We start from the raw sequence: 25,980 nt of genomic DNA, 5'->3' as shown, positions 1-25,980 counted from the left end.
GCCATATGTATATACAGTACAGGTGATACCATTATTCTATAGGACACAGCCATATGTATATACGGTACAGGTGATACCATTATCCTATAGGACACAGCCATATGTATATACAGTACAGGTGATATTGTACCATTATTCTATAGGACACAGTTATATGTATATACGGTACAGGTGATACCATTATTCTATAGGACACAGCCATATGTATATACTGTACAGGTGACATGATACCATTATTCTATAGGACACAGCCATATGTATATACGGTACAGGTGACATGATACCATTATTCTATAGGACACAGCCATATGTATATACGGTACAGGTGATACCATTATTCTATAGGACACAGCCATATGTATATACGGTACAGGTGACATGGTACCATTATTCTATAGGACACAGCCATATGTATATACGGTACAGGTGACATGGTACCATTATTCTATAGGACACAGCCATATGTATATACGGTACAGGTGATACCATTATTCTATAGGACACAGCCATATGTATATACAGTACAGGTGACATGGTACCATTATTCTATAGGACACAGCCATATGTATATACGGTACAGGTGATACCATTATTCTATAGGACACAGCCATATGTATATACGGTACAGGTGATATACCATTATTCTATAGGACACAGCCATATGTATATACGGTACAGGTGATATACCATTATTCTATAGGACACAGCCATATGTATATACGGTACAGGTGATATACCATTATTCTATAGAACACAGCCATATGTATATACGGTACAGGTGATATACCATTATTCTATAGGACACACCCATATGTATATACGGTACCGGTGACATGGTACAATTATTCTATAGGACACAGCCATATGTATATACGGTACAGGTGATATACCATTATTCTATAGGACACAGCCATATGTATATACAGTACAGGTGACATGGTACCATTATTCTATAGGACACAGCCATATACACTATACGGTACAGGTGACATGGTACCATTATTCTATAGGACACAGCCATATGTATATACGGTACAGGTGACATGGTACCATTATTCTATAGGACACAGCCATATACACTATACGGTACAGGTGACATGGTACCATTATTCTATAGGACACAGCCATATACACTATACGGTACAGGTGACATGGTACCATTATTCTATAGGACACAGCCATATGTATATACAGTACAGGTGACATGATACCATTATTCTATAGGACACAGCCATATGTATATACGGTACAGGTGATATACCATTATTCTATAGGACACAGCCATATGTATATACAGTACAGGAGATACCATTATTCTATAGGACACAGCCATATGTATATACAGTACAGGTGACATGGTACCATTATTCTATAGGACACAGCCATATGTATATACGGTACAGGTGACATGGTACCATTATTCTATAGGACACAGCCATATGTATATACAGTACAGGTGACATGGTACCATTATTCTATAGGACACAGCCATATGTATATACGGTACAGGTGATATACCATTATTCTATAGGACACAGCCATATACACTATACGGTACAGGTGACATGGTACCATTATTCTATAGGACACAGCCATATGTATATACAGTACAGGTGGTACCATTATTCTATAGGACACAGCCATATGTATATACAGTACAGGTGATATACCATTATTCTATAGGACACAGCCATATGTATATACAGTACAGGTGATACCATTATTCTATAGGACACAGCCATATGTATATACAGTACAGGTGACATGGTACCATTATTCTATAGGACACAGCCATATGTATATACAGTACAGGTGATATACCATTATTCTATAGGACACAGCCATATGTATATACAGTACAGGTGACATGGTACCATTATTCTATAGGACACAGCCATATGTATATACAGTACAGGTGATATACCATTATTCTATAGGACACAGCCATATGTATATACGGTACAGGTGACATGATACCATTATTCTATAGGACACAGCCATATGTATATACAGTACAGGTGATATACCATTATTCTATAGGACACAGCCATATACACTATACGGTACAGGTGATACCATTATTCTATAGGACACAGCCATATGTATATACAGTACAGGTGACATGATACCATTATTCTATAGGACACAGCCATATGTATATACGGTACAGGTGATATACCATTATTCTATAGGACACAGCCATATGTATATACGGTACAGGTGACATGGTACCATTATTCTATAGGACACAGCCATATGTATATACAGTACAGGTGATACCATTATTCTATAGGACACAGCCATATGTATATACAGTACAGGTGATACCATTATTCTATAGGACACAGCCATATGTATATACGGTACAGGTGATATACCATTATTCTATAGGACACAGCCATATGTATATACAGTACAGGTGACATGGTACCATTATTCTATAGGACACAGCCATATGTATATATACAGTACAGGTGATATACCATTATTCTATAGGACACAGCCATATGTATATACGGTACAGGTGACATGATACCATTATTCTATAGGACACAGCCATATGTATATACGGTACAGGTGATATACCATTATTCTATAGGACACAGCCATATGTATATACGGTACAGGTGACATGGTACCATTATTCTATAGGACACAGCCATATGTATATACAGTACAGGTGACATGATACCATTATTCTATAGGACACAGCCATATGTATATACGGTACAGGTGACATGGTACCATTATTCTATAGGACACAGCCATATGTATATACGGTACAGGTGACATGATACCATTATTCTATAGGACACAGCCATATGTATATACGGTACAGGTGATACCATTATTCTATAGGACACAGCCATATGTATATACAGTACAGGTGATATACCATTATTCTATAGGACACAGCCATATGTATATACTGTACAGGTGATACCATTATTCTATAGGACACAGCCATATGTATATACGGTACAGGTGATACCATTATTCTATAGGACACAGCCATATGTATATACAGTACAGGTGATATACCATTATTCTATAGGACACAGCCATATGTATATACTGTACAGGTGATACCATTATTCTATAGGACACAGCCATATGTATATACGGTACAGGTGATACCATTATTCTATAGGACACAGCCATATGTATATACAGTACAGGTGACATGGTACCATTATTCTATAGGACACAGCCATATGTATATACTGTACAGGTGATACCATTATTCTATAGGACACAGCCATATGTATATACAGTACAGGTGATATACCATTATTCTATAGGACACAGCCATATGTATATACGGTACAGGTGACATGTTACCATTCTATAGGACACAGCCATATGTATATACAGTACAGGTGATACCATTATTCTATAGGACACAGCCATATGTATATACTGTACAGGTGATACCATTATTCTATAGGACACAGCCATATTTATATACAGTACAGGTGATATACCATTATTCTATAGGACACAGCCATATGTATATACAGTACAGGTGACATGGTACCATTATTCTATAGGACACAGCCATATGTATATACAGTACAGGTGACAAGATACTATTATTCTATAGGACACAGCCATATGTATATACGGTACAGGTGACATGGTACCATTATTCTATAGGACACAGCCATATGTATATACGGTACAGGTGACATGGTACCATTATTCTATAGGACACAGCCATATGTATATACGGTACAGGTGACATACTATTATTCTATAGGACACAGCCATATGTATATATGGTACAGGTGACATGGTACCATTATTCTATAGGACACAGCCATATGTATATACGGTACAGGTGACATGGTACCATTATTCTATAGGACACAGCCATATGTATATACGGTACAGGTGACATGATACCATTATTCTATAGGACACAGCCATATGTATATACGGTACAGGTGACATGGTACCATTATTCTATAGGACACAGCCATATGTATATACAGTACAGGTGACATGATACCATTATTCTATAGGACACAGCCATATACACTATACGGTACAGGTGATATACCATTATTCTATAGGACACAGCCATATGTATATACAGTACAGGTGATATACCATTATTCTATAGGACACAGCCATATGTATATACGGTACAGGTGATATACCATTATTCTATAGGACACAGCCATATGTATATACGGTACAGGTGACATGATACCATTATTCTATAGGACACAGCCATATGTATATACGGTACAGGTGACATGGTACCATTATTCTATAGGACACAGCCATATGTATATACGGTACAGGTGACATGATACCATTATTCTATAGGACACAGCCATATGTATATACAGTACAGGTGACATGATACCATTATTCTATAGGACACAGCCATATACACTATACGGTACAGGTGATATACCATTATTCTATAGGACACAGCCATATGTATATACAGTACAGGTGATATACCATTATTCTATAGGACACAGCCATATGTATATACAGTACAGGTGACATGATACCATTATTCTATAGGACACAGCCATATGTATATACGGTACAGGTGACATGATACCATTATTCTATAGGACACAGCCATATGTATATACAGTACAGGTGATATACCATTATTCTATAGGACACAGCCATATGTATATACGGTACAGGTGATATACCATTATACTATAGGACACAGCCATATGTATATACAGTACAGGTGACATGGTACCATTATTCTATAGGACACAGCCATATGTATATACAGTACAGGTGACATGGTATCATTATTCTATAGGACACAGCCATATGTATATACAGTACAGGTGACATGGTACCATTATTCTATAGGACACAGCCATATGTATATACAGTACAGGTGATATACCATTATTCTATAGGACACAGCCATATGTATATACAGTACAGGTGATATACCATTATTCTATAGGACACAGCCATATGTATATACAGTACAGGTGATATACCATTATTCTATAGGACACAGCCATATGTATATACGGTACAGGTGACATGGTACCATTATTCTATAGGACACAGCCATATGTATATACAGTACAGGTGACATGGTACCATTATTCTATAGGACACAGCCATATGTATATACGGTACAGGTGATATACCATTATTCTATAGGACACAGCCATATGTATATACAGTACAGGTGATACCATTATTCTATAGGACACAGCCATATGTATATACAGTACAGGTGATACCATTATTCTATAGGACACAGCCATATGTATATACAGTACAGGTGATATACCATTATTCTATAGGACACAGCCATATGTATATACGGTACAGGTGACATGGTACCATTATTCTATAGGACACAGCCATATGTATATACGGTACAGGTGACATGGTACCATTATTCTATAGGACACAGCCATATGTATATACAGTACAGGTGATACCATTATTCTATAGGACACAGCCATATGTATATACGGTACAGGTGATATACCATTATTCTATAGGACACAGCCATATGTATATGCAGTACAGGTGACATGGTACCATTATTCTATAGGACACAGCCATATGTATATACAGTACAGGTGACATGATACCATTATTCTATAGGACACAGCCATATGTATATACGGTACAGGTGACATGGTACCATTATTCTATAGGACACAGCCATATGTATATACAGTACAGGTGACATGATACCATTATTCTATAGGACACAGCCATATGTATATACGGTACAGGTGACATGGTACCATTATTCTATAGGACACAGCCATATACACTATACGGTACAGGTGACATGATACCATTATTCTATAGGACACAGCCATATGTATATACAGTACAGGTGATATACCATTATTCTATAGGACACAGCCATATGTATATACGGTACAGGTGACATGGTACCATTATTCTATAGGACACAGCCATATGTATATACGGTACAGGTGATATACCATTATTCTATAGGACACAGCCATATGTATATACAGTACAGGTGATACCATTATTCTATAGGACACAGCCATATGTATATACAGTACAGGTGACATGGTACCATTATTCTATAGGACACAGCCATATGTATATACAGTACAGGTGATATACCATTATTCTATAGGACACAGCCATATGTATATACGGTACCGGTGACATGGTACCATTATTCTATAGGACACAGCCATATGTATATACTGTACAGGTGATACCATTATTCTATAGGACACAGCCATATGTATATACAGTACAGGTGACACCATTATTCTATAGGACACAGCCATATGTATATACGGTACAGGTGACATGGTACCATTATTCTATAGGACATAGCCATATGTATATACAGTACAGGTGATATACCATTATTCTATAGGACACAGCCATATGTATATAAGGTACAGGTGACATGATACCATTATTCTATAGGACACAGCCATATGTATATACGGTACAGGTGACATGGTACCATTATTCTATAGGACACAGCCGTATGTATATACAGTACAGGTGATATACCATTATTCTATAGGACACAGCCATATGTATATACGGTACAGGTGACATGGTACCATTATTTTATAGGACACAGCCATATGTATATACAGTACAGGTGATATTCCATTATTCTATAGGACACAGCCATATGTATATACAGTACAGGTGACATGGTACCATTATTTTATAGGACACAGCCATATGTATATACAGTACAGGTGATACCATTATACTATAGGACACAGCCATATACACTATACGGTACAGGTGACATGGTACCATTATTCTATAGGACACAGCCATATGTATATACGGTACAGGTGACATGATACCATTATTCTATAGGACACAGCCATATGTATATACAGTACAGGTGACATGATACCATTATTCTATAGGACACAGCCATATGTATATACGGTACAGGTGACATGATACCATTATTCTATAGGACACAGCCATATGTATATACAGTACAGGTGACATGATACCATTATTCTATAGGACACAGCCATATGTATATACGGTACAGGTGATACCATTATTCTATAGGACACAGCCATATGTATATACGGTACAGGTGACATGGTACCATTATTCTATAGGACACAGCCATATGTATATACAGTACAGGTGACATGGTACCATTATTCTATAGGACACAGCCATATGTATATACAGTACAGGTGGTACCATTATACTATAGGACACAGCCATATGTATATACGGTACAGGTGATATACCATTATTCTATAGGACACAGCCATATGTATATACAGTACAGGTGACATGGTACCATTATTCTATAGGACACAGCCATATGTATATAAGGTACAGGTGACATGATACCATTATTCTATAGGACACAGCCATATGTATATACGGTACAGGTGACATGGTACCATTATTCTATAGGACACAGCCGTATGTATATACAGTACAGGTGATATACCATTATTCTATAGGACACAGCCATATGTATATACGGTACAGGTGACATGGTACCATTATTTTATAGGACACAGCCATATGTATATACAGTACAGGTGATATTCCATTATTCTATAGGACACAGCCATATGTATATACAGTACAGGTGACATGGTACCATTATTTTATAGGACACAGCCATATGTATATACAGTACAGGTGATACCATTATACTATAGGACACAGCCATATACACTATACGGTACAGGTGACATGGTACCATTATTCTATAGGACACAGCCATATGTATATACGGTACAGGTGACATGATACCATTATTCTATAGGACACAGCCATATGTATATACAGTACAGGTGACATGATACCATTATTCTATAGGACACAGCCATATGTATATACGGTACAGGTGATACCATTATTCTATAGGACAAAGCCATATGTATATACAGTACAGGTGACATGGTACCATTATTCTATAGGACACAGCCATATGTATATACAGTACAGGTGGTACCATTATACTATAGGACACAGCCATATGTATATACGGTACAGGTGATATACCATTATTCTATAGGACACAGCCATATGTATATATGGTACAGGTGACATGGTACTATTATTCTATAGGACACAGCCATATGTATATACAGTACAGGTGATACCATTATTCTATAGGACACAGCCATATGTATATACGGTACAGGTGACATGGTACCATTATTCTATAGGACACAGCCATATGTATATACGGTACAGGTGATATACCATTATTCTATAGGACACAGCCATATGTATATACAGTACAGGTGACATGATACCATTATTCTATAGGACACAGCCATATACACTATACGGTACAGGTGACATGATACCATTATTCTATAGGACACAGCCATATTTACTATACGGTATGGGATAAGGGGTTGACCTTAACTTTTATTGGGGGGAAGGGCTTTGGGGTATTGTAAATACATACGTGTTGGGTTTATGTTTGTGGCTCCTGACACTTGAACCTTCTTCTGCTCTATCACACATACGTGTTGGGTTTATATTTGTGGCTTCTGACACTTGGCCCTTCTTCTGCTCTATCATACATACGTGTTGGGTTTATATTTGTGGCTTCTGACACTTGGCCCTTCTTCTGCTCTATCACACACATACGTGTTGGGTTTAGGTTTGTGGCTCCTGACACTTGGCCCTTCTTCTGCTCTATCACACACATACATATTGGGTTTACATTCATGGCTTCTGACACTTGGCCCTTCTTCTGCTCTATCATACATACGTGTTGGGTTTATATTTGTGGCTTCTGACACTTGGCCCTTCTTCTGCTCTATCAGACATACGTGTTGGGTTTAGGTTTGTGGCTCCTGACACTTGGCCCTTCTTCTGCTCTATCACACACATACATATTGGGTTTACATTCATGGCTTCTGACACTTGGCCCTTCTTCTGCTCTATCATACATACGTGTTGGGTTTATATTTGTGGCTCCTGACACTTGGCCCTTCTTCTGCTCTATCAGACACATACGTGTTGGGTTTATATTTGTGGCTCCTGACACTTGGCCCTTCTTCTGCTCTATCACACATACGTGTTGGGTTTATATTTGTGGCTTCTGACACTTGGCCCTTCTTCTGCTCTATCACACATACGTGTTGGGTTTAGGTTTGTGGCTCCTGACACTTGGCCCTTCTTCTGCTCTATCACACACATACGTGTTGGGTTTAGGTTTGTGGCTCCTGACACTTGGCCCTTCTTCTGCTCTATCACACACATACATATTGGGTTTACATTCATGGCTTCTGACACTTGGCCCTTCTTCTGCTCTATCATACATACGTGTTGGGTTTATATTTGTGGCTTCTGACACTTGGCCCTTCTTCTGCTCTATCAGACATATACGTGTTGGGTTTAGGTTTGTGGCTTCTGACACTTGGCCCTTCTTCTGCTCTATCACACACATACATATTGGGCCACATGTATCATCCGGCGGACGGATGATTTTTGGCGGAAAGTGCCGATTTGCGTATTATTTTATACGCAAATGGCCGATTTGCGAATAAAATAATCGCAAATCGGCACTTTCCGCCGAGTACGCCAGGGGGCGGAAAGTAGGCGGGAAGTGGGCGGAACGGAGGGCGCGGACTCAGAGTCCGCGCGATTTATCATCCGTTCCGCCCAATTCTACGCCGAAAACCTACTCCAGTCCTCAGCTGGCGTAGGTTTTCGGCGGTGCGCACCGGCGCGCACAGGATTTATGTACAGGCAGTCCGCCTCTACATAAATCCCCGTACCGCCGGAGCTGCGGGGGCATTTTTAAGTCCGGCGTAAAAAACGCCGGACTTAATAAATGCCTCCCATTGGGTTTACATTCATGGCTTCTGACACTTGGCCCTTCTTCTGCTCTATCACACACATACGTGTTGGGTTTAGGTTTGTGGCTCCTGACACTTGGCCCTTCTTCTGCTCTATCACACACATACATATTGGGTTTACATTCATGGCTTCTGACACTTGGCCCTTCTTCTGCTCTATCATACATACGTGTTGGGTTTATATTTGTGGCTTCTGACACTTGGCCCTTATTCTGCTCTATCAGACACATACGTGTTGGGTTTAGGTTTGTGGCTTCTGACACTTGGCCCTTCTTCTGCTCTATCACACACATACATATTGGGTTTAGGTTTGTGGCTCCTGACACTTGGCCCTTCTTCTGCTCTATCACACACATACGTGTTGGGTTTAGGTTTGTGGCTCCTGACACTTGGCCCTTCTTCTGCTCTATCATACATACGTGTTGGGTTTAGGTTTGTGGCTTCTGACACTTGGCCCTTCTTCTGCTCTATCAGACATACGTGTTGGGTTTATATTTGTGGCTTCTGACACTTGGCCCTTCTTCTGCTCTATCATACATACGTGTTGGGTTTAGGTTTGTGGCTTCTGACACTTGGCCCTTCTTCTGCTCTATCATACATACGTGTTGGGTTTAGGTTTGTGGCTTCTGACACTTGGCCCTTCTTCTGCTCTATCACACACATACATATTGGGTTTAGGTTTGTGGCTCCTGACACTTGGCCCTTCTTCTGCTCTATCATACATACGTGTTGGGTTTAGGTTTGTGGCTTCTGACACTTGGCCCTTCTTCTGCTCTATCAGACATACGTGTTGGGTTTATATTTGTGGCTCCTGACACTTGGCCCTTCTTCTGCTCTATCATACATACGTGTTGGGTTTATATTTGTGGCTTCTGACACTTGGCCCTTCTTCTGCTCTATCACAGACACAATGTTTGTTTCTGTGAAGAAGGGGAATGCCAGCCCTGGGAGTAAAGGAAACTAATTTGCCCTTTCTGATACAGAAGGAGGAGGAACCTCCGAGACCTTTGTAGTTTTTCCCGTAGCTTTGCTATTACCATTTATAGGACTTGGTTGAGTGTTGTCTTCTTAAATGACTGCTAACACTGTAGTATCAGATGATATTGTTGGGATAATAACTTTGTGCTTGTTGTTGTTGCAGTTTGCAGGAACACTTTCCGATGGACTGGGGAAGACCATGGACAACAGACATCAGACCGAGAGAGAATACATCCGCTATCATGCTGCAACCAGTGGCGAGCATTTGGTGGCGGGAATTCATGGACTTGCCCATGGTATGGCTAAAGTCATTATTTGGTGGATCACGTTGTATGTTCTGAATCTGCAGATTAATTACTGATGACCTTCCAGAGGTCATGACCTTGTCTGCATAGTCGTCTCCAAGCTGTAAAACCGAGAATGAAGGGCCCTTCCATATGTTTATCAATGTTCACTTAAAAAAGCATCTTGAATGTGAATGAAGTTAGAGACCCACTGGGCCTGTAGACCGCTGCCCCTACACTGAGCAGGTCCCGATGGCTGGATGAGACAGTCTCCTCTAGAGGTCTGTGGTTCTCTGTGAGGAGCTCCAGCTGGTGTATGGAATCTGACAGACAACACTCTATGGAATTGGGAAGCAAATAAGCAGGAATCCCCGGTCTCCAGGTTCTGGCGCTTCTCGCCTGGTGGAGCATGAGCTTCTGTCCTGTAAAGTCCTATGGAGCCAGCAACATGATTACATTGTCTTCTACCTCTATCTCACCAGGAATTATTGGCGGCCTGACAAGTGTCATCACATCCACTGTGGAAGGGGTTAAAAATGAAGGTGGCGTCAGCGGCTTCATCTCCGGCCTAGGGAAAGGCTTAGTTGGCACCGTCACCAAACCTGTCGCTGGTGCTTTGGATTTTGCTTCAGAAACAGCTCAAGCTGTGAGAGATACGGCCACCTTGAGCGGCCACAGGTCAGTAATGGCGGCTCCATCACATGGCTACACACGGTATGATGGGGACTCCGTACAGTGTGCTGTCGGGGTTCACCGGGTTACCCTGGAATTACACCCTATCACCAGTCCACAGGATGTGGGGGGCCCGTGGAGCTCTGTGCTGCTGTATACTACAGGTGGAGCAGTATTTATTGTGCACTGTGCTGCTGTATACTACAGGTGGAGCAGTATTTATTGTGCACTGTGCTGCTGTATACTACAGGTGGAGCAGTATTTAGTGTGCACTGTGCTGCTGTATACTACAGGTGGAGCAGTATTTATTGTGCACTGTGCTGCTGTATACTACAGGTGGAGCAGTATTTATTGTGCACTGTGGTGTTTTATACTACAGGTGGAGCAGTATTTATTGTGCACTGTGCTGCTGTATACTACAGGTGGAGCAGTATTTATTGTGCACTGTGGTGCTGTATACTACAGGTGGAGCAGTATTTAGTGTGCACTGTGCTGCTGTATACTACAGGTGGAGCAGTATTTATTGTGCACTGTGCTGCTGTATACTACAGGTGGAGCAGTATTTATTGTGCACTGTGGTGTTTTATACTACAGGTGGAGCAGTATTTATTGTGCACTGTGCTGCTGTATACTACAGGTGGAGCAGTATTTAGTGTGCACTGTGCTGCTGTATACTACAGGTGGAGCAGTATTTATTGTGCACTGTGCTGCTGTATACTACAGGTGGAGCAGTATTTATTGTGCACTGTGCTGCTGTATACTACAGGTGGAGCAGTATTTATTGTGCACTGTGCTGCTGTATACTACAGGTGGAGCAGTATTTATTGTGCACTGTGCTGCTGTATACTACAGGTGGAGCAGTATTTATTGTGCACTGTGCTGCTGTATACTACAGGTGGAGCAGTATTTATTGTGCACTGTGCTGCTGTATACTACAGGTGGAGCAGTATTTATTGTGCACTGTGGTGTTTTATACTACAGGTGGAGCAGTATTTATTGTGCACTGTGCTGCTGTATACTACAGGTGGAGCAGTATTTAGTGTGCACTGTGCTGCTGTATACTACAGGTGGAGCAGTATTTATTGTGCACTGTGCTGCTGTATACTACAGGTGGAGCAGTATTTATTGTGCACTGTGCTGCTGTATACTACAGGTGGAGCAGTATTTATTGTGCACTGTGCTGCTGTATACTACAGGTGGAGCAGTATTTATTGTGCACTGTGCTGCTGTATACTACAGGTGGAGCAGTATTTATTGTGCACTGTGCTGCTGTATACTACAGGTGGAGCAGTATTTATTGTGCACTGTGCTGCTGTATACTACAGGTGGAGCAGTATTTATTGTGCACTGTGCTGCTGTATACTACAGGTGGAGCAGTATTTATTGTGCACTGTGGTGTTTTATACTACAGGTGGAGCAGTATTTATTGTGCACTGTGCTGCTGTATACTACAGGTGGAGCAGTATTTAGTGTGCACTGTGCTGCTGTATACTACAGGTGGAGCAGTATTTATTGTGCACTGTGCTGCTGTATACTACAGGTGGAGCAGTATTTATTGTGCACTGTGCTGCTGTATACTACAGGTGGAGCAGTATTTATTGTGCACTGTGCTGCTGTATACTACAGGTGGAGCAGTATTTATTGTGCACTGTGCTGCTGTATACTACAGGTGGAGCAGTATTTATTGTGCACTGTGCTGCTGTATACTACAGGTGGAGCAGTATTTATTGTGCACTGTGCTGCTGTATACTACAGGTGGAGCAGTATTTATTGTGCACTGTGCTGCTGTATACTACAGGTGGAGCAGTATTTATTGTGCACTGTGCTGCTGTATACTACAGGTGGAGCAGTATTTATTGTGCACTGTGCTGCTGTATACTACAGGTGGAGCAGTATTTATTGTGCACTGTGCTGCTGTATACTACAGGTGAGCAGTATTTATTGTGCACTGTGCTGCTGTATACTACAGGTGGAGCAGTATTTAGTGTGCACTGTGCTGCTGTATACTACAGGTGGAGCAGTATTTATTGTGCACTGTGCTGCTGTATACTACAGGTGGAGCAGTATTTATTGTGCACTGTGGTGTTTTATACTACAGGTGGAGCAGTATTTATTGTGCACTGTGCTGCTGTATACTACAGGTGGAGCAGTATTTATTGTGCACTGTGGTGCTGTATACTACAGGTGGAGCAGTATTTAGTGTGCACTGTGCTGCTGTATACTACAGGTGGAGCAGTATTTATTGTGCACTGTGCTGCTGTATACTACAGGTGGAGCAGTATTTATTGTGCACATTGCTGCTGTATACTACAGATGGAGCAGTATTTATTGTGCACTGTGCTGCTGTATACTACAGGTGGAGCAGTAGTTATTGTGCTCTGTGCTGCTGTATACTACAGATGGAGCAGTATTTATTGTGCACGGTGCTGCTGTATACTACAGTTGGAGCAGTATTTATTGTGCACTGTGCTGCTGTATACTACAGGTGGAGCAGTATTTATTGTGCACTGTGCTGCTGTATACTACAGATGGAGCAGTATTTATTGTGCACTGTGCTGCTGTATACTACAGATGGAGCAGTATTTATTGTGCACTGCGATGCTGTATTCTACAGGTGGAGCAGTATTTATTGTGCACTGTGCTGCTGTATACTACAGGTGGAGCAGTATTTATTGTGCACTGTGCTGCTGTATACTACAGGTGGAGCAGTATTTATTGTGCACTGTGCTGCTGTATACTACAGGTGGAGCAGTATTTATTGTGCACTGTGCTGCTGTATACTACAGGTGGAGCAGTATTTATTGTGCACTGTGGTGTATACTACAGGTGGAGCAGTATTTATTGTGCTCTGTGCTGCTGTATACTACAGATGGAGCAGTATTTAGTGTGCACTGTGCTGCTGTATCCTACAGATGGAGCAGTATTTATTGTTCACTGTGCTGCTGTATACTACAGGTGGAGCAGTATTTATTGTGCACTGTGCTGCTGTATACTACAGGTGGAGCAGTATTTATTGTGCACTGTGCTGCTGTATACTACAGGTGGAGCAGTATTTATTGTGCACTGTGCTGCTGTATACTACAGGTGGAGCAGTATTTATTGTGCACTATGCTGCTGTATACTACAGATGGAGCAGTATTTATTGTGCACTGTGGTGGTGTATACTACAGATGGAGCAGTATTTATTGTGCACTGTGCTGCTGTATACTACAGGTGGAGCAGTATTTATTGTGCTCTGTGCTGCTGTATACTACAGATGGAGCAGTATTTAGTGTGCACTGTGCTGCTGTATCCTACAGGTGGAGCAGTATTTATTGTTCACTGTGCTGCTGTATACTACAGGTGGAGCAGTATTTATTGTGCACTGTGCTGCTGTATACTACAGATGGAGCAGTATTTATTGTGCACTGTGCTGCTGTATACTACAGGTGGAGCAGTATTTATTGTGCACTGTGCTGTATACTACAGGTGGAGCAGTATTTATTGTGCACTGTGCTGCTGTATACTACAGGTGGAGCAGTATTTATTGTGCACTGTGCTGCTGTATACTACAGATGGAGCAGTATTTAGTGTGCACTGTGCTGCTGTATACTACAGGTGGAGCAGTATTTATTGTGCACTGTGCTGCTGTATACTACAGGTGGAGCAGTATTTATTGTGCACTGTGGTGTATACTACAGGTGGAGTAGTATTGTGCACTGTGCTGCTGTATACTACAGGTGGAGCAGTATTTAGTGTGCACTGTGCTGCTGGATACTACAGGTGGAGCAGTATTTATTGTGCACTGTGCTGCTGTATACTACAGGTGGAGCAGTATTTATTGTGCACTGTGCTGCTGTATACTACAGGTGGAGCAGTATTTATTGTGCACTGTGCTGCTGTATACTACAGATGGAGCAGTATTTATTGTGCACTGTGCTGCTGTATACTACAGGTGGAGCAGTATTTATTGATCACTGTGCTGCTGTATACTACAGGTGGAGCAGTATTTATTGTGCACTGTGGTGTTTTATACTACAGGTGGAGCAGTATTTATTGTGCACTGTGCTGCTGTATACTACAGGTGGAGCAGTATTTATTGTGCACTGTGCTGTATACTACAGGTGGAGCAGTATTTATTGTGCACTGTGGTGTATACTACAGGTGGAGCAGTATTTATTGATCACTGTGCTGCTGTATACTACAGGTGGAGCAGTATTTATTGATCACTGTGCTGCTGTATACTACAGGTGGAGCAGTATTTATTGTGCACTGTGCTGCTGTATACTACAGGTGGAGCAGTATTTATTGTGCACTGTGCTGCTGTATACTACAGGTGGAGCAGTATTTATTGTGCACTGTGGTGTATACTACAGGTGGAGCAGTATTTATTGTGCACTGTGCTGCTGTATACTACAGGTGGAGCAGTATTTATTGTGCACTGTGCTGCTGTATACTACAGGTGGAGCAGTATTTATTGTGCACTGTGGTGTATACTACAGGTGGAGCAGTATTTATTGATCACTGTGCTGCTGTATACTACAGGTGGAGCAGTATTTATTGTGCACTGTGGTGTTTTATACTACAGATGGAGCAGTATTTAGTGTGCACTGTGCTGCTGTATACTACAGATGGAGCAGTATTTAGTGTGCACTGTGCTGCTGTATACTACAGGTGGAGCAGTATTTATTGTGCACTGTGCTGCTGTATACTACAGATGGAGCAGTATTTATTGTGCACTGTGCTGCTGTATACTACAGGTGGAGCAGTATTTATTGTGCACTGTGCTGCTGTATACTACAGGTGGAGCAGTATTTATTGTGCACTGTGCTGCTGTATACTACAGATGGAGCAGTATTTATTGTGCACTGTGGTGTATACTACAGGTGGAGCAGTATTTATTGATCACTGTGCTGCTGTATACTACAGGTGGAGCAGTATTTATTGTGCACTGTGCTGCTGTATACTACAGGTGGAGCAGATGGTGCAGCCCCCTTCCTCCTTATGTCTATGGGGGTCCTAGCTTTCCCCGTACACCTAGCCGCCATAAGACCCCAGGTATATGGATGCAGGGTGAGACTGCCAGGATAACCCTTATTCCTGCCATCCCCTAGTCCCGTGATATGACCCATAATAATAACCCATAATAATAACCCATAATAATAACCCATAATAATAACCCATAATAATAACCCATAATAATAACCCATAATAATAACCTATAATAATAACCCATAATAATAACCCATAATAATAACCCATAATAATAACCTATAATAATAACCCATAATAATAACCCATAATAATAACCCATAATAATAACCCATAATAATAACCCATAATAATAACCCAGACATAATAACCCAGACATAATAACCCATAATAATAACCCATAATAATAACCCATAATAATAACCCATAATAATAACACAGACATAATAACCCATAATAATAACCCATAATAATAACACAGACATAATAACCCATAATAATAACCCATAATAATAACCCATAATAATAACCCATAATAATAACCTATAATAATAACCCATAATAATAACCCATAATAATAACCCATAATAATAACCCATAATAATAACCCATAATAATAACACAGACATAATAACCCATAATAATAACCCATAATAATAACACAGACATAATAACCCATAATAATAACCCATAATAATAACCCATAATAATAACCCATAATAATAACACAGACATAATAACCCATAATAATAACACAGACATAATAACTTTTATTGGCCGGTCTCGGGCCACAGCTTTTATTTCTCTTATAACGATATGGATGGGAGCAGCTGTATGCAGGGTGACAGACCACAGCACCATCTCTAGACCAGTGGTCGGCCTCTGCAGCCGCTATATGATCACCCGCGCACACAGCCATGCAGCAGGAAGGAGCTGTAAGTGGGGAGGGGGGAGACAGAGGACAACAAAGTCTTTTCACTCCATTTGGCAGCTTTGGCCGTGTCCCCCGGACGTGTCGTCATTCCTCAGCTACGTGTGGTTTGGAATCTGATTCTAGCGCTGCTCCAAATGACTCTTCTGGCTGCGCTCGCCGTGTGTCAGGCCGCGGTCAGCTCTCCTTCTGCCTCGCTGTGTGTCAGGCCGCGGTCAGCTCTCCTTCTGCCTCGCTGTGTGTCAGGCCGCGGTCAGCTCTCCTTCTGCCTCGCTGTGTGTCAGGCCGCGGTCAGCTCTCCTTCTGCCTCGCTGTGTGTCAGGCCACAGTCAGCTCTCCTGCCTCGTCGTGTGTCAGGCCGCGGTCAGCTCTCCTTCTGCCTCGTCGTGTGTCAGGCCGCGGTCAGCTTTCCTTCTGCCTCGCCGTGTGTCAGGCCGCGGTCAGCTCTCCTTCTGCCTCGCCGTGTGTCAGGCCGCGGTCAGCTCTCCTTCTGCCTCGCTGTGTGTCAGGCCACAGTCAGCTCTCCTGCCTCGTCGTGTGTCAGGCCGCGGTCAGCTTTCCTTCTGCCTCGCCGTGTGTCAGGCCACGGTCAGCTCTCCTTCTGCCTCGCCGTGTGTCAGGCCGCGGTCAGCTCTCCTTCTGCCTCGCTGTGTGTCAGGCCACGGTCAGCTCTCCTTCTGCCTCGCTGTGTGTCAGGCCACAGTCAGCTCTCCTGCCTCGTCGTGTGTCAGGCCGCGGTCAGCTCTCCTTCTGCCTCGTCGTGTGTCAGGCCGCGGTCAGCTCTCCTTCTGCCTCGCCGTGTGTCAGGCCACGGTCAGCTCTCCTTCTGCCTCGCCGTGTGTCAGGCCGCGGTCAGCTCTCCTTCTGCCTCGCTGTGTGTCAGGCCACGGTCAGCTCTCCTTCTGCCTCGCCGTGTGTCAGGCCACAGTCAGCTCTCCTGCCTCGTCGTGTGTCAGGCCGCGGTCAGCTCTCCTTCTGCCTCGTCGTGTGTCAGGCCGCGGTCAGCTCTCCTTCTGCCTCGCTGTGTGTCAGGCCACGGTCAGCTCTCCTTCTGCCTCGCTGTGTGTCAGGCCACAGTCAGCTCTCCTTCTGCCTCGCCGTGTGTCAGGCCACGGTCAGCTCTCCTTCTGCCTCGCTGTGTGTCAGGCCACGGTCAGCTCTCCTTCTGCCTCGCTGTGTGTCAGGCCACAGTCAGCTCTCCTTCTGCCTCGCCGTGTGTCAGGCCGCGGTCAGCTCTCCTTCTGCCTCACAGAGGGCCGTTGCTGCCAGGCCTTTCTTGTTTTAGAACAGCTTGATTTATAACGTGCCCACAGGGCCTACAAAATGTCACACAGAAATCTCATCCCAAACATGGCCCAGATGAGCCTGCGGCCCGGATTCCTCAGCAGAGTCACACAGAGTACAGACTTTACTGTGGAAACGCAAACCGCGCAGCCGTAAAATCCGAAATAAACAAAACCAGCCGTCACATGAAGCGTCAGAGAGTGAGAGGACTGTACAACGCTCTGTGAGCGAGAAGTCAGAGGGAGTTCACACTGCACGTGCCCACAGCTCACCAGGCTGATGACCTGACTGCCGGGGAGAGAAGAGCGAGGTGCCTGCTGGGGAGAGAAGAGCGCGGTGCCTGCTGGGGGGGAGACAAGAGCGAGGTGCCTGCTGGGGGGGAGAGAAGAGCGAGGTGCCTGCTGGGGGGGAGAGAAGAGCGAGGTGCCTGCTGGGGAGAGAAGAGCGAGGAGCCTGCTCAGGGGAGAGAAGAGCGAGGTGCCTGCTGGGGGGGAGAGAAGAGCGAGGTGCCTGCTGGGGAGAGAAGAGCGAGGTGCCTGCTGGGGAGAGAAGAGTGAGGAGCCTGCTGGGGAGAGAAGAGCGAGGTGCCTGCTGGGGAGAGAAGAGCGAGGTGCCTGCTGGGGGGGAGAGAAGAGCGAGGTGCCTGCTGGGGGGGAGAGAAGAGCGAGGTGCCTGCTGGGGAGAGAAGAGCGAGGTGCCTGCTGGGGAGAGAAGAGCGAGGAGCCTGCTGGGGAGAGAAGAGCGAGGAGCCTGCTGGGGAGAGAAGAGCGAGGAGCCTGCTCAGGGGAGAGAAGAGCGAGGTGTCTGCTGGGGAGAGAAGAGCGAGGTGCCTGCTGGGGGGGAGAGAAGAGCGAGGTGCCTGCTGGGGGGGAGAGAAGAGCGAGGTGCCTGCTCAGGGGAGAGAAGAGCGAGGTGCCTGCTGGCACCGTGCTCTTCACTTGGGATCACTGGTACCCGGCACTTGGGGTCACTGGTACTCGGCACTTGGGGTCACTGGTACCTGGCACTGGGATCACTGGTACCCGGCACTTGGGATCACTGGTACCCGGCACTTGGGATCACTGGTACTCGGCACTTGGGATCACTGGTACTCGGCACTTGGGATCACTGGTACTCGGCACTTGGGATCACTGGTACCCGGCACTTGGGATCACTGGTACTCGGCACTTGGGGTCACTGGTACTCGGCACTTGGGGTCACTGGTACCCGGCACTTGGGGTCACTGGTACCTGGCACTGGGATCACTGGTACCCGGCACTTGGGGTCACTGGTACCCGGCACTGGGACTAGTGGTACCCGGCACTTGGGGTCACTGGTACTCGGCACTTGGGGTCACTGGTACCTGGCACTGGGATCACTGGTACCCGGCACTGGGATCACTGGTACCTGGCACTGGGATCACTGGTACCCGGCACTTGGGATCACTGGTACCCGGCACTGGGATCACTGGTACCCGGCACTGGGACTAGTGGTACCCGGCACTGGGATGACTGGTACCCGGCACTGGGATGACTGTGTAGTAGGGCCCTAAGTTGGGTTTGGTGTCCAGCAGTCTCTATGCTGTCGGTAGGATGGAGCTCCTATTCCAAGACCTATTGGGCCCCCTGTCCCTCCGGCACGGTTAGGGCCAGTGTCCTGCTGCTGTCCCGGTCTCATATCTTGCCCACATTTCTTTACATAGTCAGGAGAGGGATCTGTAACTTGTTAGGCCCTGTGCACACAGAGCAATCACGCCAGAAGGCCGCCAGCCTCCCATAGACGGTCATAGTCGCCCAATTCTTTACTGTGTAATCCTGAATATTTTTCCTGATCAATAATCCTGATCAATAATCCTCGGCTACGACTAAGGTCTGAATAGACGCGTCAGCTATTGTCAGGATTTTATTGTTTTTTTGCCATATTACATAAAGAATTGTCCGATTGGCTGCTGAAACTTTCCGTGCCGTTTGGTAAAGATGTTCTCAGGATAAGAACTGTAAACAGCGCCCCTCTTGTCCTCAGTTTGGGGGCAGTATTGCAGCTCTGTTCCATTGAAGTGTAATACTCCACTCAGCCTGAGGACAGGGGTGGCGCTGAGTATAAAAGAAGGGAAGAGAGATGGCTGCTACACAGGAGGATTAGACCTGCAGTCATGTGACCGCGTCCTAACAGCGCACGCACCTCCTGGTTAGTGATGGCCGCCGCTGTGTCGCACAGGTCTCTCCCTCCTCCTCCTCCTCCTCCTCCTCTCCTGTCTCTCGCTGTGGAAGGTGTTCGGGGACGCGACCTGTGAGTGACCCCGCGGCTCAGCCAGGTGATCAGAGCGCCATTGTTTGTGTGTACTGTAAGTGATCGCTGCTCAGGTTCAGCCAGAGTTCAGCCTGTCACCCCACGAGAGCGCGGAATCTCCGAGAGAGAGCGCTGAAGTACATCTGCAATCCTGACCGCGCTTCAATGAGACCGCCACCCCTAGAGAGAGAGAGAGAGAGCGCCGAAATACATCTGCAATCCTGACCGCGCTTCAATGAGACCGCCACCCCCAGAGAGAGAGAGAGAGTGCCAAAATACATCTGCAATCCTGACCGCGCTTCAATGAGACCGCCACCCCCAGAGAGAGAGAGAGAGCGCCGAAATACATCTGCAATCCTGACCGCGCTTCAATGAGACCGCCACCCCCAGAGAGAGAGAGTGCCGAAATACATCTGCAATCCTGACCGCGCTTCAATGAGACCGCCACCCCCAGAGAGAGAGAGTGCCGAAATACATCTGCAATCCTGACCGCGCTTCAATGAGACCGCCACCCCCAGAGAGAGAGAGAGAGTGCCGAAATACCTGCCAGACATCTGCAATCCTGACGCGCTTCAATGAGACCGCCACCCCCAGAGAGAGAGAGAGAGTGCCAAAATACATGTGCAATCCTGACCGCGCTTCAATGAGACCGCCACCCCCAGAGAGAGAGAGTGCCGAAATACATCTGCAATCCTGACCGCGCTTCAATGAGACCGCCACCCCCAGAGAGAGAGAGAGAGAGAGTGCCGAAATACATCTGCAATCCTGACCGCGCTTCAATGAGACCGCCACCCCCAGAGAGAGAGAGAGAGAGAGTGCTGAAATACCTGCCAGACATCTGCAATCCTGACGCGCTTCAATGAGACCGCCACCCCCAGAGAGAGAGAGAGAGTGCCGAAATACATCTGCAATCCTGACCGCGCTTCAATGAGACCGCCACCCCCAGAGAGAGAGAGAGAGAGAGTGCCGAAATACCTGCCAGACATCTGCAATCCTGACGCGCTTCAATGAGACCGCCACCCCCAGAGAGAGAGAGAGAGCGCCGAAATACCTGCCAGACATCTGCAATCCTGACCGCGCTTCAAAGAGACCGCCACCCCCAGAGAGAGAGAGAGAGAGAGAGCGCCGAAATACATCTGCAATCCTGACCGCGCTTCAATGAGACTGGTGGCGGTCACACAATATACTGATCAGGCGGTGGCGGTCACACACTATACTGATCAGGCGGTCACACACTATACTGATCAGGCGGTCACACACTATACTGATCAGGCGGTCACACACTATACTGATCAGGTGGTCACACACTATACTGATCAGGCGGTCACACACTATACTGATCAGGCGGTCACACACTATACTGTTCAGGCGGTCACACACTATACTGATCAGGCGGTGGCGGTCACACACTATACTGATCAGGCGGTCACACACTATACTGATCAGGCGGTCACACACTATACTGATCAGGCGGTCACACACTATACTGATCAGGCGGTCACACACTATACTGATCAGGCGGTCACACACTATACTGATCAGGCGGTCACACACTATACTGATCAGGCGGTCACACACTATACTGATCAGGCGGTCACACACTATACTGATCAGGCGGTCACACACTATACTGATCAGGCGGTGGCGGTCACACACTATACTGATCAGGCGGTGGCGGTCACACACTATACTGTTCAGGCGGTCACACACTATACTGATCAGGCGGTGGCGGTCACACACTATACTGATCAGGCGGTGGCGGTCACACGCTATACTGATCAGGCGGTGGCGGTCACACACTATACTGATCAGGCGGTCACACAATATACTGATCAGGCGGTGGCGGTCACACACTATACTGATCAGGCGGTGGCGGTCACACACTATACTGTTCAGGCGGTCACACACTATACTGATCAGGCGGTGGCGGTCACACACTATACTGATCAGGCGGTGGCGGTCACACACTATACTGATCAGGCGGTGGCGGTCACACACTATACTGAGCAGGCGGTCACACACTATACTGATGAGGCGGTCACACACTATACTGATCAGGCGGTCACACACTATACTGATCAGGCGGTCACTATACTGATCAGGCGGTGGCGGTCACTATACTGATGAGGCGGTCACACACTATACTGATCAGGCGGTCACACACTATACTGATCAGGCGGTCACACACTATACTGATCAGGCGGTCACACACTATACTGATCAGGCGGTCACACACTATACTGATCAGGCGGTCACACACTATACTGTTCAGGCGGTCACACACTATACTGATCAGGCGGTCACACACTATACTGATCAGGCGGTCACCCACTATACTGATCAGGCGGTCACCCACTATACTGATCAGGCGGTCACACACTATACTGATCAGGCGGTCACACACTATACTGATCAGGCGGTCACACACTATACTGATCAGGCGGTCACACACTATACTGATCAGGCGGTCACACACTATACTGTTCAGGCGGTCACACACTATACTGATCAGGCGGTCACACACTATACTGATCAGGCGGTCACCCACTATACTGATCAGGCGGTCACCCACTATACTGATCAGGCGGTCACACACTATACTGATCAGGCGGTCACACACTATACTGATCAGGCGGTCACACACTATACTGATCAGGCGGTCACACACTATACTGATCGGGCGGTCACACACTATACTGATCAGGCGGTGGCGGTCACACACTATACTGATCAGGCGGTCACAGACTATACTGATCAGGCGGTCACACAATATACTGATCAGGCGGTGGCGGTCACACACTATACTGATCAGGCGGTCACACACTATACTGATCAGGCGGTCACACACTATACTGATCAGGCGGTCACACACTATACTGATCAGGCGGTCACACACTATACTGATCAGGCGGTCACACACTATACTGAGCAGGCGGTCACACACTATACTGAGCAGGCGGTCACACACTATACTGATCAGGCGGTCACACACTATACTGATCAGGCGGTCACACACTATACTGATCAGGCGGTGGCGGTCACACACTATACTGATCAGGCGGTCACACACTATACTGATCAGGCGGTCACACACTATACTGATCAGGCGGTGGCGGTCACACACTATACTGATCAGGCGGTCACACACTATACTGATCAGGCGGTCACTATACTGATCAGGCGGTGGCGGTCACTATACTGATGAGGCGGTCACACACTATACTGATCAGGCGGTCACACACTATACTGATCAGGCGGTGGCGGTCACACACTATACTAATCAGGCGGTCACACACTATACTGTTCAGGCGGTCACACACTATACTGATCAGGTGGTCACACACTATACTGATCAGGCGGTGGCGGTCACACACTATACTGATCAGGCGGTGGCGGTCACACACTATACTGATCAGGCGGTCACACACCATACTGATCAGGCGGTCACACACTATACTGATCAGGCGGTCACACACTACTGATCAGGCGGTGTCGGTCACACACTATACTGATCAGGCGGTGGCGGTCACACACTATACTGATCAGGCGGTCACACACTATACTGATCAGGCGGTGGCGGTCACACATTACTGATCAGGCGGTCACACACTATACTGATCAGGCGGTCACACACTATACTGATCAGGCGGTGGCGGTCACACATTACTGATCAGGCGGTCACACACTATACTGATCAGGCGGTCACACACTATACTGATCAGGCGGTGGCGGTCACACATTACTGATCAGGCGGTCACTATACTGATCAGGCGGTCACACACTATACTGATCAGGCGGTCACACACTATACTGATCAGGCGGTCACACACTATACTGATCAGGCGGTGGCGGTCACACATTATACTGATCAGGCGGTCACACACTATACTGATCAGGCGGTCACTATACTGATCAGGCGGTGGCGGTCACACACTATACTGATCAGGCGGTGGCGGTCACACACTATACTGTTCAGGCGGTCACACACTATACTGTTCAGGCGGTCACACACTATACTGATCAGGCGGTCACACACTATACTGATCAGGCGGTCACACACTATACTGATCAGGCGGTGGCGGTCACACACTATACTGTTCAGGCGGTCACACACTATACTGATCAGGCGGTCACACACTATACTGATCAGGCGGTCACTATACTGATCAGGCGGTCACACAATATACTGATCAGGCGGTGGCGGTCACACACTAGACTGACCAGGCGGTCACACACTATACTGATCAGGCGGTGGCGGTCACACAATATACTGATCAGGCGGTCACACACTATACTGATCAGGCGGTGGCGGTCACACACTATACTGATCAGGCGGTCACACACTATACTGATCAGGCGGTCACTATACTGATCAGGCGGTGGCGGTCACTATACTGATGAGGCGGTCACACACTATACTGATCAGGCGGTGGCGGTCACACATTACTGATCAGGCGGTCACACACTATACTGATCAGGCGGTCACACACTATACTGATCAGGCGGTCACACAATATACTGATCAGGCGGTGGCGGTCACACACTATACTGATCAGGCGGTCACACACTATACTGATCAGGTGGTCACACACTATACTGATCAGGCGGTCACACACTATACTGATCAGGTGGTCACACACTATACTGATCAGGCGGTGGCGGTCACACACTATACTGATCAGGCGGTCACACACTATACTGATCAGGCGGTCACACACTATACTGATCAGGCGGTCACACACTACTGATCAGG

At 45.6% G+C, this 25,980-nt stretch overlaps 1 protein-coding gene across 2 annotated transcripts in view; it reads left to right on the top strand.

The window, feature by feature from the left end:
* VPS13D (vacuolar protein sorting 13 homolog D) overlaps positions 1-25,980 on the top strand; it is a 372,238-nt gene that overhangs the window by 321,752 nt on the left and 24,506 nt on the right. For both annotated transcript variants that reach the window (XM_069948224.1, XM_069948223.1), the window contains 2 exons: positions 10,981-11,113; positions 11,584-11,779. In XM_069948224.1, the coding sequence (XP_069804325.1) occupies positions 10,981-11,113; positions 11,584-11,779 (329 nt within the window). The remainder of the gene's footprint in view (positions 1-10,980; positions 11,114-11,583; positions 11,780-25,980) is intronic.

This window comes from Dendropsophus ebraccatus, chromosome 12 (assembly GCF_027789765.1).
Source record: "Dendropsophus ebraccatus isolate aDenEbr1 chromosome 12, aDenEbr1.pat, whole genome shotgun sequence".
Taxonomy (NCBI): domain Eukaryota; kingdom Metazoa; phylum Chordata; class Amphibia; order Anura; family Hylidae; genus Dendropsophus; species Dendropsophus ebraccatus.
Note: the sequence above shows the minus strand (reverse complement) of the source record. Positions and strands in the feature narration are given on the sequence as shown.